This window comes from Ambystoma mexicanum, chromosome 8 (genome assembly GCF_040938575.1).
Source record: "Ambystoma mexicanum isolate Mex_15411 chromosome 8, UKY_AmexF1_1, whole genome shotgun sequence".
NCBI lineage: Eukaryota > Metazoa > Chordata > Amphibia > Caudata > Ambystomatidae > Ambystoma > Ambystoma mexicanum.
In genome coordinates this window covers 20427414-20444197 of record NC_090929.1, presented here as the reverse complement: position 1 = coordinate 20444197, position 16784 = coordinate 20427414, and the positions used below count along the sequence as shown (strand labels likewise).

General features: G+C 46.6%; 1 protein-coding gene across 2 annotated transcripts in view; it reads right to left on the bottom strand.

Annotated features, from left to right (window-relative positions):
* The window catches only part of ODF2 (outer dense fiber of sperm tails 2), a 1029707-nt gene that overhangs the window by 830664 nt on the left and 182259 nt on the right, over positions 1-16784 (bottom strand). The window contains exons 6-17 of one of the 2 annotated variants that reach the window (XM_069609164.1): positions 9727-9882; positions 9053-9205; positions 5147-5299; positions 4522-4674; positions 3878-4033; positions 3244-3393; positions 2686-2835; positions 2099-2254; positions 1673-1828; positions 1093-1248; positions 667-822; positions 155-310 (exon numbers count right to left, since the gene is read on the bottom strand). The exons of the other annotated variant lie outside the window; for it this stretch is intronic. Of the exons in view, the coding sequence (XP_069465265.1) occupies positions 155-310; positions 667-822; positions 1093-1248; positions 1673-1828; positions 2099-2254; positions 2686-2835; positions 3244-3393; positions 3878-4033; positions 4522-4674; positions 5147-5299; positions 9053-9205; positions 9727-9882 (1851 nt within the window). The remainder of the gene's footprint in view (positions 1-154; positions 311-666; positions 823-1092; positions 1249-1672; positions 1829-2098; positions 2255-2685; positions 2836-3243; positions 3394-3877; positions 4034-4521; positions 4675-5146; positions 5300-9052; positions 9206-9726; positions 9883-16784) is intronic. 2 annotated transcript variants of the gene reach the window in all.

Sequence of the window (16784 nt, the reverse complement as noted above, 5' to 3'; positions counted from 1 at the left end):
ATCGTGCAGCAGGGAGAACACATGCACAATCCTTCAGATCTGACCTCCATCGCGTGGTGCACCAGTGATGAGAATCCTGGTCCTCCATGTCTACCCCCCACTGCATGGTGGATTCACATGAACAACACTTCATGGACACACGGCTCTCACTTACAGACAGGTGGGAATCTCCACTCCTGACATTGCTTGGTCTATCTTCTGTCTTAGACGCCCTTGACTTCGACATCTTTGATGAAAGACCTGGGGGTGTCACCAAGCTGTTTGGGGTGGGCAAAGTTTGGTCTTGGCTCTTGATCACTGATGGTTCTTCCTGCATATCCAAAGACAGTTTCATTACTAGACTGTGCTCATCAGAGAGTCTGCAGATCCTGGCCTAATATTTGCTATAATTTGATGTATGCGTGAAACCCATTAATGACCCACTTGTACCCCTCGGCAAAGGACTCCCTCCAAGGTCATCAGAAGGAGGACGAGGCCAATACACTTTTCATTACATCAGGGTATTGCCAGAAGTTAAACAGTTAAGTGAGGACTGACAGCATGGTGTAACAGGAAGTTGTGTCAATGGTCCTTCCCTTTCAGCCCCCAGTGCATGGTCGATTTATCCTGAAAAAGGGAAACAAAAAGTCCCTACTGGACTTCAAAATAAATCCTGCTCTCGCTTACTGACGCAGGAGAATCTTTACTCCTGACGCTGTTTGAGCTATCTTTTGTGTTTGACGACCTTGGGCCAGACGTCTTTCTTGAAGGACCTGTGGGTGTCACCAAGATGTTTTGGGTGGGCAAAGCTTGGTCTTGGCTCTTGATCACTGGCTGCTGATCCTGCATATCCAAAGGAAACATCATTACTAGGCTCTCTGTGCTAACCCTAGGTTGCACTGTTACTAGCCATATTACTACAATGTTATATACATGTATGTCAAATACCTTTATGACCCACTGCCCCTCAGCAAAGGATTCCATACAAGGTCAGACCGGGGTCTAGACCATGACACTTTTCTAGGGTAATGCCACAACTGCATGGTGGCCTCGTATTCAACAAGTAAAAGTAGACCCTTATTTTCACTATATGGACACACTGCTCTCACTTACTGACATGGGAGGAGCTTTACTCCTGATGCTGTTTGATGCATCTTCCGTGTTAGACGCCCCCTTCTTCGACATCTTTGCTGAAAGACCTGTGGGTGTCACCAAGATGTTTTGGGCAGGCAACGCTTGGTCTAGGCTCTTCATCACTGACTGTTGCTCCTGCATATCCAAAGGAAACGGCATTACTAGGCTCTCTATGACAACCCTGGGCTTCACTGTTACTAGCCATTTTACTACAATGTTAAATATATTTATATATATTTTAGTTTTATAATGTGCCTAATATCCTACTCTAGTTCGGTTTCTAAGCGCGTATCCGGGAATCAAATCTCTGTTGCTCTGCTTGGTCTTGCTCCCAAGACTAGAGCTCTGCCCCTGTGCTATCCTCTGTTCACCCCCTCTGCTATGCATGTGAAATAGCTTTATGACCTACTGCCCCTCAGCAAAGGATTCCATAAACGATCAGACGGGAGTCTAGGACATGACTTTTCTAGGGTATTGCCACAACTGCATGGTGGACTCGTATTCAACCAGTAAAAGGAGATCCTTATTTCGACTATATGGACACACTGCTCTCACTTACTGACATGGGAGGAGCTTTACTCCTGATGCTGTTTGATGTATCTTCCGTGTTAGACGCCCCCTTCTTCGACATCTTTGTTGAAAGACCTGTGGGTGTCACCAAGTGGTTTTGGGCAGGCAACGCTTGGTCTAGGCTCTTCATCACTGACTGTTGCTCCTGGATATCCAAAGGAAACGTCATTACTAGGCTCTCTATGACAACCCTGGGCTTCACTGTTACTAGCCATATTACTACAATGTTATATACATGTATGTCAAATAGCTTTATGACCCACTTCACCTCAGCAAAGGATTCCATACAAGGTCAGACCGGGGTCTAGGACATGACACTTTTCTAGGGTATTGCCACAACTGCATGGTGGCCTCGTATTCAACAAGTAAAAGTAGACCCTTATTTTCACTATATGGACACACTGCTCTCACTTACTGACATGGGAGGAGCTTTACTCCTGATGCTGTTTGATGTATCTTCCGTGTTAGACGCCCCCTGCTTCGACATCTTTGTTGAAAGACCTGTGGGTGTCACCAAGATGTTTTGGGCAGGCAACGCTTGGTCTAGGCTCTTCATCACCGACTGTTGCTCCTGCATATCCAAAGGAAACATCATTACTAGGCTCTCTATGACAACCCTAGGCTTCACTGTTACTAGCCATATTACTACAATGTTATATATATATATTTATATATATTTTAGTTTTATAATGCTCCTAATATTGTACTGTAGTTCGGTTTCTAAGTGCGTATCCGGGATTCGAATCTCTGTTACTCTGATTGGTCTTGCTTCCAAGACTAGAGCTTTGCCCCTGTGCTATCCTCCGTTCACCCCCTGTGCTATGCATGTGCAATAGCTTTATGACCCCACTGCACCTCAGTTAAGGATTCCATACAAGATCAGACGGGAGTCTAGGACATGACACTTTTCTAGGGTAATGCCACAACTGCATGGTGGACTCGTATTCAACCAGTAAAAGGAGACCCTTATTTCGACTATATGGACACACTGCTCTCACTTACTGACATGGGAGGAGCTTTACTCCTGATGCTGTTTGATGCATCTTCCGTGTTAGACGCCCTCTGCTTCGACATTGTTGTTGAAAGACCTGTCGGTGTCACCAAGATGTTTTTGGCAAGCAAAGCATTGTCTTTCGACATGGATTGTTGTTCCTGCGTATCAAAAGACAACTTCATTACTAGACTCTCTCTGCTCACCTGGGGGTCCAGTAGGTGCCAGCCTTATTTGTGCTGTAATTTAATCTAGACATCAAACCCCTTTATGATCCACTTCTACGCCTCAGCAGGGGTTCCATTCAGGGCCGCCACCAGGAGGACAGGGCCACGATACTTTTCTAGGACTAGGGGAAAGGAGTCCATGCTCATGGTATAATGCGACAGAGACAACAAACTAATGATCCTTTGGGTCGGACCTCTATCTCATGATGCAACAGTGAGAACAAGCAGACATGGTCTACACGTGCTAACACAGAAACGAGAGACCTCTGGTGCTTAGTGACTACCCTTCACTGCAAGGGGGACTCATACTCACCACTTCATGGATGCACTGCTCTCACTTACTGACATGGGAGGAGCTTTACTCCCGACACTGCTTGATGCATCTTCTATGTTAGACGCCCTCGGCTTTGATATCTTTGTTGAAAGACCTGTGGGTGTCACCAAGTTGTTTTGCGCAGGCAAAGCTTGGTCTTTCGACATGGATTGTTGTTCCTGCGTATCGAAAGACAACTTCATTACTAGACTCTCTGCTCACCTGGGGGTCCAGTAGGTGCCAGCCTTATTTGTCCTATAATATAATCTAAACATCAAACTCTTATGATCCACTTCTACGCCTCAGCAGGGGATTCCATTCAGGGCCACTACCAGGGGGACAGGTCCATGATGCTTTCTAGGACTAGGGGAAAGGTGTGGCATAGAAAGGTGCGTTCATGGTCCATTCTAACCCTCTTTATAGAAGGGGAAACTGGGACAGAAGGGACTCGTCCATTAAGTCCGTGCTCATGGTATGATGCAACAGACAAAATACTAATGATCCTTTGGGTCGGGCCTCTATCTCATGATGCAACGGTGAGAACAAGGAGACAAGGTCTACACATGCAACAGAGAAAGAAGCGACCTCTGGTGCTTACTGTCTACCCTTCGCCGCGAGTGGGACTCATACTCACCACTTCATGGACACACTGCTCTCACTTACGGACATGGGAGGAGCTTTAGTCCTGACACTGTTCGATTTATCTTCTGTGTTAGACGAGCTCAGCTCAGACATCTTTTTTGAAAGAACTGTGGGTGTCACCAAGTTATTTGGTGTGGGCAAAGGTTGGTCTTGGCTCTTCATCACTGGCGTTTGTTCCTGCATATCCAAAGAGAGCGATATGACTGACTCTGTGCTCATTTGGCTGTCCTGCAGCTACCACTCCTATGTCTTATATATAACACCACTTTATGGCCCTCTTCCACACCTCTGCATAGGATTCCATAGATGTTCATCAGATGGAGGACTATGCCAAGGTACTTCAACAGTTAAAGAGCAAAGAGAGGACTAGGCGCACAGGTATTACAGACATGCAGGTTCATGGTCAATCAAATCCCCCCTCAAAGCATGGGGAAACAGACTGAAGGGACTCATCCACCAAGTCTGTGCTCAAGGCAAGATGCAACAGAGAGAACACACTCTGGGTACTTCAGGTCTAATGTCTATTGCATGGGTTCAACTGTCAGAGCAGGGACCAGGGATGCAGGGTCCACATGTGTAACAGAGACAGAAGGGATTCCTCGCCAGTTCAGTGAACACTGCCCTTTCATTCAACCCCGGCATGGTGGATTCAACACGTCACTTACCGACAGGGGAGAATCTTTACTCCCGACACTGCTTGATGCATCTTCTGTGTTTGACACCCTTGGTTTCGACATCTTTGTTGAAAGACCTGTGGATGTCACCAAGTTGTTTGGAGCAGGCAAAGATTGGTCTCGTTTCATCACAGATTGTTGGTCCTGCGTATCCAAACACAGCTTCATTACTAGGCTTTCGGGCTCACCTGGGGGAACTGCAGGTACTTGGGTTATTTCTGCTATCATTTAGTATAGATGGCAAACCCCTTCATGACCCACTTCTACACTTCAGGAAAGGATTCCATACGAGGGCAGAGGGAGGACTAGGCCTTGACAACTTTCTAGGGAATTGCCGGAGGTCCAAAGTGAGGACTGGGTGCACGATGTGACGGACCAGTGTGTTCATGGTACATCGTATATGGTCTCATAGCATGGAGGAAGAAGGACAGAAGGGACTAGTCCATTGAGTCTGTGCTTGGGGCATGGTGCAACAGAGACAACAAACACATGGTCATTCAGGTCTGACCTCCATCACGAGTTGCAAGTGTGACAGCAGGGCTCATCTTTCTCACGTGTGATAGAGGCAGAAGAGACTCCTGGTCCCAAGACTACCCTCACCATGTCCCTCACTTACTGACAGGGCAGAATCTTTACTCCCGACACCGCCTGGTCTACTTTCAGTTTTTGATGCCCTCAGCTCCAACAGCTTTGTTGAAACACCTGTGGGTGTAACCTGGACATTTGAGGCAGGCAGAGCCTGGTCTTGATTTTTCATCACCAGTTGTTCCTGCATATCCAAAGACAACTTCATTACTAGACGGTGGTAACATGAGGATCAAACAGATACTAAATTTTACTCTTCTATAACTTAACATACTCCTTTGTCAAACCCCTTTGTCACACACTTCAACACCTCGGCAAAAGGTTCCATACAAGGTAATCGGGTGGACGAATAGGCCATGACATTTTTCTAGGATACTGTCAGAGATTAAACAGCAATGTGAGAACTAGGTGCAGAGTAAGACAAGACATGCCTGTTAATGGTCCATTATATCCATCCTCATGGCATGGGGAAAGGGACACACCCACCACGTCTGTATTCATGACACAGGGCAACAGAAAACATCCACATGGTCCTTTGGGTGTAGCCTCAGTTGCATTGTGAAACCGACAGTACAGTCTCTGGGTAAACATGTGGGCCAACACAAGGCATAGCGGACAGGCAGCCCACACCTAATGTCAACAAACATAACCTCATTGCGCCAACTGACATCAAAGAAGTCCTGATCAATGCCCGCTCCCTAATAGCTTACTCTACCGCCAACCAACGTGTCGTCCTTGCTAGCTGAGAAACCTGGCTTAACCACCCATCAGGACCGACACTAGCACCATCCCTCCCAGACAACTACACCATTATTAGAGCTGACAGAACCTCTGGGAAGGGGGGTGGTGTAGCGTTAATTGCCAAAACTCACCTTGGCCTTAGAGAATTTGCTAGCACCCACCTTCCATCCGCAGAACTACTTTCAGTCAAACTACCGCTCTCAACTACGAGCACCATACTCCTACACCTTATCTATCGTCCACCCGGCCCCAGTTCCTCATTTGAAGAAGATAGTTCGACCCTTCTCACTCAAAATACCAAATCCGGATCACAGATTATTCTGCTCCGGACCTGAACCCAGGACTCTACTTGCCAAAGACAAAAATGCTGCTGCTCTAGAGAACACCATTTCCCAGCTTGGTTTCAAATCACGAATCCTCAAACCTACCCGTGACAAAGGCAAAACCTTGGATTGGTTGGATGACCTTAACTGCTCCACCACGATCCACAACAACGAACCTTGTGCATAGTCCGACCACAACTGCATCACCTTCTCCATTCATGGTAAGGCTCCCCCTAATCCTGATATAACCACTGCCCCCGCTACTCTAGCGAGGAACAAGCGTAACCCAACGCCAGGCCAATTACCTCTGCTAAAACCTATTGCCAATATTCCTCTGAATGCCGATAAAGACCCTGCCGATTTAGTCGATCGCTACAACTCCACAATGAAGCAAGCAATCAATCAGATTTCTCCTCTAAAACTGCAGAAGGCCAAACCCACCTCTTACCTAAATAAATGGTTTACCCCTGATCTAAATTGGCTTCGTAATGAAAAAGGATCAGCTGAAACTGTTTGGAGGAAAAACCCATCTATCACTAATAAGGAAAATTGTGTCCATCGTCTTTTCCTATAAAGCAGCCATCATAAGAACCAAAAAAGAAATCTACAATGAAAGAATCCAAAATGCCAAATCAAGTACTAAGAAACTTTTCACAATCCTTAGGGAACTTGAATCACCTGCACCTATCACCAACGCCTGTACCAAAGACGAGGCAGGGTGCGCAAATATTCAGAAGGCACTCTCAGATAAAATTGCACTCTTACAATCCAAAATAGACACAAAAAGAAACAATTTACCCCCTAGCTCCAATACCTCTGAAACTCCTAATCGCTAAGCTCTATTATACACCCCCTTCCAATTCTCCCCCGTCTCCATCAAAGACGTGGAAAAGATTATCCTGGGAATTAAACCTTCCAACTGTAAGGGCCACAAGGACAGTGCAAGAGAATTAGACCCATTTATCACAACTCTAATAAACACATCATTCAAAAACTGCTTAGTTCCTGATAACCTCTATCATTAAAAAAGCCAAACCTAGACCCTAACATACCCACGAATTATAGGCCCATTACAACGGTCCCCTTTCTCTTAAAGATTCTGGACTGTGCGACCTATATACAAATTCGAAGACATCTTGAAGATAACAACTTATTAGGCCTCCGGCAATCCGGATTTAGTCCCAGACATGGTACAGAGACGGCGCTGCTAGATCTCAAGATCTAGATGGATGAACTTAAAGACAGAGGCAAGGTAGCCATCCTCCTGCTCTTGGGTCTATCAGCAGCCTTTGATTTGGAAGACCATAAAATCCTGCCCCAACACCTAACTGCAGCAGCTGCCTTCTCACAGAATGCAGCCAGATGGATCCAATCCTTCCTCTCTAATAGAACCACAAGGGTCTTCTCACACTCTGCCTCAGCGCCTCAGCGCCTTCAGTGCCCATCAACTGTGGAGTCCCACGAGGATTGTGTACATCGCCCACACTATACAATATCTTCACGAAGCTCCTATTTGACTGCCCCGACAATCTGGGTGTCACCTACACCAACTATGCGGATGACACCCACATTCTCATCACTCTCTCGGGATGTTACACTAAAGCCAGTAAACTGATCAATGACATTAATCTAGAGATCCAAGCCTGGATGGCTACTCACAGTCTTTGTTTAAACGATGAAAAAACCGAACTACTGATCATTGGTTCCCATACTCTATTAGACAAACTAGATAATTGCTATGATGCCTTCACCATTGATAGGAATGTCATTAGAGTCTCAAGGGAAGTCAAAACCTTGGGCATCTACCTCGATTCCACATTGACGCTAAAAAAACAGGTTACCTCATTAGCCTCTTCCACAGCCTACACTAACAAACTTATCAATGCTTGCAAGCCCTTCTTATCCACCACCAGCTGTATTACATTAGCTAAAGCACTAATCCCCTCCAAGCTTGACTACTGTAATACTCTTCTCCTCAGGACTTCCGTGCAGAACTTAAACTCCAAGTTCTGCAAAACGATGCTTTAAGATCGGCCTTAAATATCCCTCTCTCCAGTCACATCTCATCTTTCAGAAGAGAAGCCCACTGGTTACCTTTTTGTGACAGAATTACACTCCGGCCGCCGGTCATCACCCATAAATGCCTAGCAAATACGGCACCCATTTACCTGTCAGCTAAATTTGAGACACCAGACCATTAGACCGACCAGATCTAACTGCCTCAACCATTTACCATCCCTACATTCAACCTAAAATCTGTCGATTTTAGGTTGTATTTAGGGATGGTAAGTCTGGTTTCCCTAGCTAGAGGATCTAGCTTCCCAGTGTTAGCGGCCAAATGCTGGAACTCCCTCCCTGCCGACATTAGAGCAGAGCCTGAGTTCTGGTCATTCAGAGCCAAAACCAAAGCATGGCTCCTAGCTCAAACAGCTCCAGAGCATGACTAATCCTGACATGGAGGGTGCACATTCACAGTTTGTGCTGCTCTCTCTCCTTTGTAAATGTGACTTAAACTAATGACTGTATACCTATACAGTTGTACTTTTCTAAGTGTGAAAAGGTCCAGTGATTGTATATCTATAAATTTGTATTTCTGCCTGTAAATATGTTTTGACTGTACAGCAGCTTCCCCCAGCTCATTGCTCTTGCCTGTAAGGTGGTCTGTAACACCTCATCCCCTATTCTCTGGGATCCTGTATTACTGTATATTATTCCCGTGACATCCATGTTCCTAAATAAAAGCGCTATACAAGTAAATAAACTAAACTAGCAGAGGCAAATGAAGCTCCTGGTGCTCCCTGTCTATCCCCTGGGGCATGGTGGATTCAGACTCGAGAAAGGAAACTAAACATACGCAGCCTGCCCTCACTTACTGATGGGGGAAAATCTTTACTCCTGACATGGCCGGATCCATCTTCTGTGTTCAATGCCCTCATCTCGGATATCTTTGTTGAAAGACTGGTAGTTGTCACCAAGTTGTTTGGGACAGGCAAAGGTTGGTCTCTGTTAATCACCGATTGTTGTTCCTGCATAGCCAAAGACAATTTTATTACTAGACTCTTTGTGGTAACCTCAGGGACCCGCAGGTACTAGCCTTCTTTCTTCTATAAACTAATACATTTATGACAACCCCTTTATAATCCACTTCTGCACCTCAGCACAGGATAACATACAAGGTCAGAGGGTGGACTAGGGCCCGACACTTCAAGGGTTAAAGAGTGAAGTGAAGACTAGGATTAGTAACATACTGGTGGGCTCAGTCTATTGTTTCCTTCCTTATTGCAAGGGGAATCAGAAAGAAAGGAGTCTCACATTGAGTCTGTGCTTGTGACACAGTGCAGCAGACAGCAAACCCATGGTCCTTGGAGTATGACCTCCAGCACATAGTGCAACTGTTAGAGCAGGGACTCATGGTCCACACATGTTACAGAGACAGAAGGACTCCTGGTGCTTCCGTCTACCTAAACTGCACAATGAATTCACGCTCATCAAGGAAAACAAAACATACTTATTGGACCTCAAGGACGGACACACAGCCCACACTTACTGATTGAGGCAAATCTTTACTCCTGGCACTGCTCGATCTATCATCTGTTTTCAACACCCTAGTCTTGGTTATCTTTCTCGAAGGACCTGTGGGTGTCCCCAAGATATCTGGGGCAGGCAATCCTTGGTTTCGGTTCTTCATCACAGATTGCTGTTCCTGCATGTCCAAAGACAACTTAATTACTGGAAATGTGACCTGTGCGGGTTGCAGAATTTCTTGTGCTCAATGTAGGGAACCTGAGTTTTAACCAGAAATGGCCCTCGCACCAAAGAAGCCCTTCCTAAAACGTAGTTATCAGAGTAGGTTTTCAGAACAGTACTGCACAAGAGAACTGTGATCCAATCCTCATGAAGGGGCAGTTGGATCCTAAATGATTTTTACTGCTCTTGTGTAAATCGCCAACCCTTGTTTTGCGCTACCGCTCTCAATAGTCTTTCCTGTCATTGTGCCGGATATTTTACACACATGTGAAGTTCTAATCAATTTTTAACATTCTGAAAAGATTTGTTAGATCTAAATCAATGAATTCCTGTGCAGAAGACAGTGTATAGGTTCGATTTCACATATATAAATAATGAATAAATGACATCTTGGATAAACCATTGGTACCGTGATCTTTATCTTTTGCATTCTGAGAGCGTGCCTTGGTTGTGGGCTGGATTCTTAAGGAGATCATTCGCATTGTCACAGTTTGTTCAATCCAAAACTTCTTTCATGGGTCTTACAAAGGACAGGCAGCCTTCTCTGCACCCGTTAGGGAGATTTACCTTAAGCCCCTGTGGCCAGGGACTTTAGGTGTATCTTCCGGGCTTTGTTACGGCTAGCGATTGCCTCAAGCTCATCCACCTCTCCAAGCTGCAGTCGTGACAGAGCAGCCCAGGTCTAGCTCTTGGGAGGCGCAATGGAGTGGTCAACAAGCACAGCACACACTGTGACAAAGCAGAGGATGCAGAACTGTAGAATGCGCTTTAGTAGTTACAAGCGCTTGACAGGTGCCGGGAGATTTACAAGGCAGAAACTGAATGAGCAAGAATGAGCAAGAGATGAGCTACTTGGGCAACCTGCGTTCGCTCAAGGACGAGCAAGGGACTGGAGCACCACCTGTGAAGAAGTCTGTGGAGCCAAACAGCTCAAGGCAGAAGGAGGAAGGCTGCAATAAACGGTGTGCCCCGATGGGACCGCATCAGAGACAGAAGGCAAGTCTAGTCAGTGGTCGCGGGAACCGGAGAACAGTCTCTCAGCCCCAGGAACACGGAGAAAGGCTTGAACACCTTGCGGGAGCCGGGAAGGACGTGGAGGCCGTTGAGAGACGACGAACACAAAAACAGGAGGTGGAGCACTGAGACACAGGCCCAGGTTTACTGCAAGAGACCTATGGAGTGCTTCAGAAAGCCAGTGAGTCCTGGAGAGAAAGAGTGACACTGAGGCACTTAAGAACGCTAATTGGGAAATTAATGAAAAAGAATCATTTTTGGAAGGCAAAGCCTGAGAGAGGTCGGGGGGAGAAAAAGAAAAACCATCACATTGTGAACTTTTGCAAATACATAAGTCTCCAAGTGTGTGTAAAGTGCAGCATGTATTAAAGTCATGGAAGGAGAGTATACTAGACAAACCCAATTCGACAAGTGTGTGTATGGTGAAACACATTAAAATCCCAGGCAGAAGCACGTGTGAGACAGGCACGGTATCAGGAGAGCCACAGACTCAATTGTTATAGTTTTAAAACCTTTATTTACTATAATGCTGGGGTTGGTGTAATACTCAATAGGCCCCCAACTCTAAAAGGATGGTTCCCTCAACTAAGGTTTCTAAGGGCTGTCGATGTCTGAAAGTCCAAAATCAAAATCCGACTGCGTCTAAACCTAGGCTTGCCCTCGCTCTCTGATAACATGTGGTAGGAAGTCTCTTTGAATCAGTCTTTTTCCTTTAAAAAGTAATATAACCAAGGTTGGTTTCAGGTGGTCTTCTCAACAGGTGTGGCTTGGTCAGTATCCTCAAAGTTCAGCACAATCAAATAACGTTGTTCGTTAAGTCTTCTCACCAAAGTTCTTGCACTCTGTTCAAACAACTCCCACTGTCCTTGGGTCCTGAGGATTCCCTTCCCCCAAACTTCAATAGTTCCAAGTTTCAAACAAAACTAAAATATAACAGTTCCTCGGTGTTCCCTTCCCCAGGCTTTATGCCTCCTTGTTTCACCAAATAAGTATCCACCTTTGTTAGGCCTCTCAGGGTTCCCTTCCCCAAGCTCAGGCCCCTTCAGATTCAAACACAAAATTCAACTTGTCAAGATGTGCCTTTTCCTTATTGACAGCTCCTTTCACACACACAACCTTCTCATGGGGTAACAGACTTTCGAAAACGCTAGGTTCTTTGCTCCTAGCGCGACCACTCTGATCTTTGGCCCCTTCTCTATTTCCTGTACTTGCTCTTTTATTCACACTTTCAGGTGCTTCCTGCACCCCTTTGTCATCTTCCACTTTGCTGTGCACACTTGTACCTTCGTCGTCTTTCTCTCTCACCTTGTCGTGCCCCTGGCAACTTCCTGTGGTTCACTTTCTCTTCGCTGTGCCTCTTGCACCTTCACTCCTTTGATTTTGTGCACCCTTGCACCTGTCCTTTTCCTCATAGTGCCTCTTGCACACTCTCTGGTGCTCACTTGCACCTTTCCTTTCGGGTCACTTGCACCCTTCTTTTTGACTTTCAAGCCTTTTTCTTCCTTTCCGCTATCTTAGCACTTTCCTCTCGCTTTCTATTTGTTTTCCATTTTCACTCCGGCTTTCTGCTTCGTGCCGCATGCAAAAATATGTCTTTCGAATGGCTTGTGTCCTCCCACTTATGCCTCATCTTTGATATTCGATATCCAGCTTCAGCTGCTTCGGATAGCGGCAGCGGGCACTGTGCATCGTTGCAGTCGCCTCAATGTCCCTCGAGGGCCTCCTTCGAGGATGATGTAATCGAAGGTACATATAGCACACGCAGCGCCAGTTGACTTCAGTTCAGTTTTTCCAAGTACGCTTAGAGAAACTACGGCGCGCTTCTTTAGTTCTATTTGCGAAAATGCCTTCCTTGACACCTACTACCCCGAAGACAGGGATCAAGAAGTGGCAGCCCTTCGACTCGAAGATGTCGAAAACCAACCCACATTGAGTATGTCTGTGGTGTCTCAGGGTGGAGCACAATACCTCGGCCTGCTCCAAATGCCAGACTATGACCGGAAAGGCTCTACGGGAGCAAAAGGGGGAATTGTTGGTAAGTAATAACCCCCAAAAATCCTTGTTGACTACCCAGTCGAAAAAACCTTCTTCGGACGAGCAGAGAGACGACTCTCCTGGAAGGAAGAAGGTTAATAGATCCGGATCGAGGAGTGGCATGCACCACTCCTCATCGTCGTCAAGGAAATCGGAAAAGATGCACCACAGGTCACCTTCTTCAAATAGGTCATCAGCTTCCCCACTATGGCTGCCACCCTCTGGAATTCCCTTCCGCCGCATATCAGACAAATAGACTCTCATACAGCCTTCTGCAAGGCCATCAAGACTAGTCTCTCCATATAATTGTGCTTGTTTTGTCCGTAACAAAGGAATCTGCATATGTACCACTGTAATTACTTCTAAGACCACTTCTGGGGCGGCTTTTTTGTAACCCTTAATCAAGCCTTCCTACGCTCCGTTTACAACACCTTGATGCCCGCGGGCTGCAGTGCGCTTTACAAATGTATAAAATAAAATAGACACCTCCGCTGAGAGGGTTTATTGTGCCACAAAGGCCTCCACACCGGCCAAATGAATAGCATTTAGGTCAGAAATGCAAAATATATTTGAGAGGCAAAAACCCTCAGCAAGCCATGCTGCTACCGCACCTCCAAAAGAAGCCGTTAAGGAAAGGGCTTGAGCCAAATCCATCAAGGCCAGCTGCGCCATTGATGCCAGCTGCAGCTTCTATGGGACCTTCGACACCATTGAAGCCTTCGAACTCTACTTCTGTAAAGAGATAGACAACTCAGAGTCAAGTTTTACATTTCTGAAATCTGCAATTCCCATTCCGGATAAGACATTCCTTTACCAAAAAAAGATTACTTCAAATCACTAACCTCATTTTATGAGGAAAATGAGCCATCAGATACTGATGCGCCTTTTGGGCTTCAAAATGGTACACCGAATGTGACAGAGAGTTTGGATTCTGAAGAATCAAGATTAAAAGATCTTTAGGACAACCTGCAAACAGCCAGTGGGGTTGACACTTCACCTGAGCTTGAATTTGGTAGGCCTGCTGCTGGTGAGCACGCAGATGCTTCATATAAACAGTTGATGTCTAAGGTTGTAGACTACTTGCGGTAGAGTAGGCCTACTCTCCCCTTCGAGCAGGATGATCTGATGACACCCTTGATAAAGGTCCGCAAATGGAGCCAATTTTACCATTTCACATCGCTCTCCAAAAAAGCATGCTGGCAAATTAGTAAACGCCGGAGTCTAATCCAGCAGTAACTAAACACCTGAATAAAAAGTACCCCCGCATCTAGTAAGTCTGGTGGTGCAGGCAACTACGGCAACTTCAAAGCAGGCTGCTTATCCTACCATCGCTCCAGATAGGGATGACAAGAGAGTAGATGCATGGTCAAGGAAAGTATTTTCTGCAGGAAGCCAACTCTACATGTGCCCTAGCAAAATTCTCATTCACTCTAGGGGGCTGTATTTCCGTGGTGGTGGAGCACATTCCCGAGGGGGAGGAAAGACGGATTTGGCTGAGACGGCAAAGAAGCCATGTGCGAGTCTCTTCAGTGTGTCTGGATTCTGCTGACATCAGAAGAGCCATGGCAACTAGCACTGTAATACACAGATTTGCGTGATTGAGGAAGCCGGGATTTGCGCTGGATGTGCAGTCCAGACTCCTTTTAACATGCCTTTTGACGGGTCTCACCTTTTTGGCAACAAGGCTGATGAAAGCCGTGAGAAGTAGCAGACCTCAAAGGCGGCAGCCAAATCTTTGGGTGCCACTATTAGGGAGGCAACCTCAGCATTTTCACTCCAGTGTACAACCTTCGAGGGGTAGATCTTTTCACTACTACTCCTCAGTTGGAAGAGCAAGATGAATGGCTGGTCAAAGAGGCCAAAGAAGATTCCTTCGTGGTGGACGAGGAAGGGGTCCAAAGCCCGCTCAAGCAGGGGAATCCTTACCAACAGCCACTGCACCATTACACCGCAAGTGGGAGGCAGACTGTCTCAGCATCTAGAAGAATGGCATACAGAGACCTCGAACCATCCACCGGGGAGCCACTCTTTGAGAGTTCCAGATCCGCTCCTTCTGCAGGACATTTTGACCCTGCTAGAGAAAAGCACTATAGAACCGGTGCCTGTAGCAGAGAGGAACACGGGATGGTACTCTCCATATTTCCTAATACCCAAGAAGGACGGAGGACTGAGGTCTCGAGATACTTGAACAAGTTCCTCAGGAAGGACAAATTCAAGATGGTCACACTTTCTCAGATCCTTCAGGCCCTCCACCTCCAGGATTAGATGTTGTCATTGGACCTGGAGGAGGCTTATTTTCATGTGCCAATACATCTCAAGAAAAGAGTACATAAAGTTTGCCGTTGGCGGTTCTCATTATCAGTTTCGAGTTCTGCCTTTCGAGCTGACCTCTGCCCCGAGGGTTTTCACCAAGTTAATGACGGTTGTGGCAGCAAGTCTCAGGAGCGGGGGGGATTCACATCTACCCAGCACTGGACGATTGGCTGATCAGTGTGCGTTATCCGGAATGAGTCCTGGATTATCTCAACATCATCTGCCACTCTCTTCACAGACTGGGCTTCTCCCTCAATTACAAGAAATCCCATATGACATGGTCTCAAAAGCTCCAGTTCATCAGGGAATGTAGTTGATGCATCCTTGGGAAAGAGCTTGCCACCCGAGGTGAGGGCTCAAGACATTCTGCGTCTCCCGGACTTCGATTTTTTGAGGTTGCTCAGCCTCATGGCATACTGCATTTTTCTGGTGCCATAGGCTCGCCTGAGAATAAAATCCCTTTAATGGGCTCTCCGAACACAATGGTCAGTTCCCGGGAAACATGTCAGACCTACTTCAGATTCCAAGCAGGGTCGCACAGGATCTCCTGTGGTGGGCCTGCGAGGACACCATTCTGAAGGGAGAACCTTTTTGGCAGCCATGTCCGGAGATAACAGTAGTGATGGATGCCTCGCTCACGGGGTGGGGAGCCCATGCCAACGATCTGACAATCAGCGGTCATCGATCTCCATCAGAGACAAAACTACACATCAATCTTTTAGAGCTGAGGCCAATCAGACTTGCGCTCAAGGCCTTTCCGCCCTCTGTACGGGGAAAGAAAGTCCTGATAATGATGGACAACACAGTGGCCATGTAGTACCCCAACAAGAGAGGAGGTGTAGGGTCACTACAACTGTGCAGAGAGGCAATGCAGCTCTGGTACTGGCCAATTCAAGAAAGAATCTCTATCGGAATGTCACCTAGCCGGAGAGGAGAACACAGTGAAGGATACTCTGAGCAGGCAGGGCACAGTCTCCGACGTGTGCGAACTAGCTCAGGAAGTCCTTCAAGAGATCTTCACCCTTTGGGGAACCCCTCAAGTGGATCTGTTTGCCTCCAGTGTCAACCTTAAGTGCGAACTGTACTGCGCCAGGGAATTTCCTCCAAGTGGAACTTTAGGAGACGCTTTTGTGGTGGACTGGGAATTTCCATTCATGTACGCATTTACTCCAGACCCAGTCTTTCCTCACATGATCAGGAGGTTGAGAACGTTCGGGAAACACATGATCCTAATTGCCCCAGATTAGGCCAGAAGGACGTGGTACCCGGACCTTCTGGACATGTCCATCTGCCTTCCAATACGTCTTCCACTAAAAAAGGACCTTCTCTCGCGAGAGGAGGGTCTGGTTCTCCATCCAGAGGTCAAGACACTTATTCACGCATCATTTCTGAGAAGCTGAGGTACAAGGATTGGGACCTCCCAGATAACGTAATGGAGATTTTGCTTTCGGCCAGAAGGCCAGCAACAAAGTCCTTCTACTGTTGCAGCTGGAACAA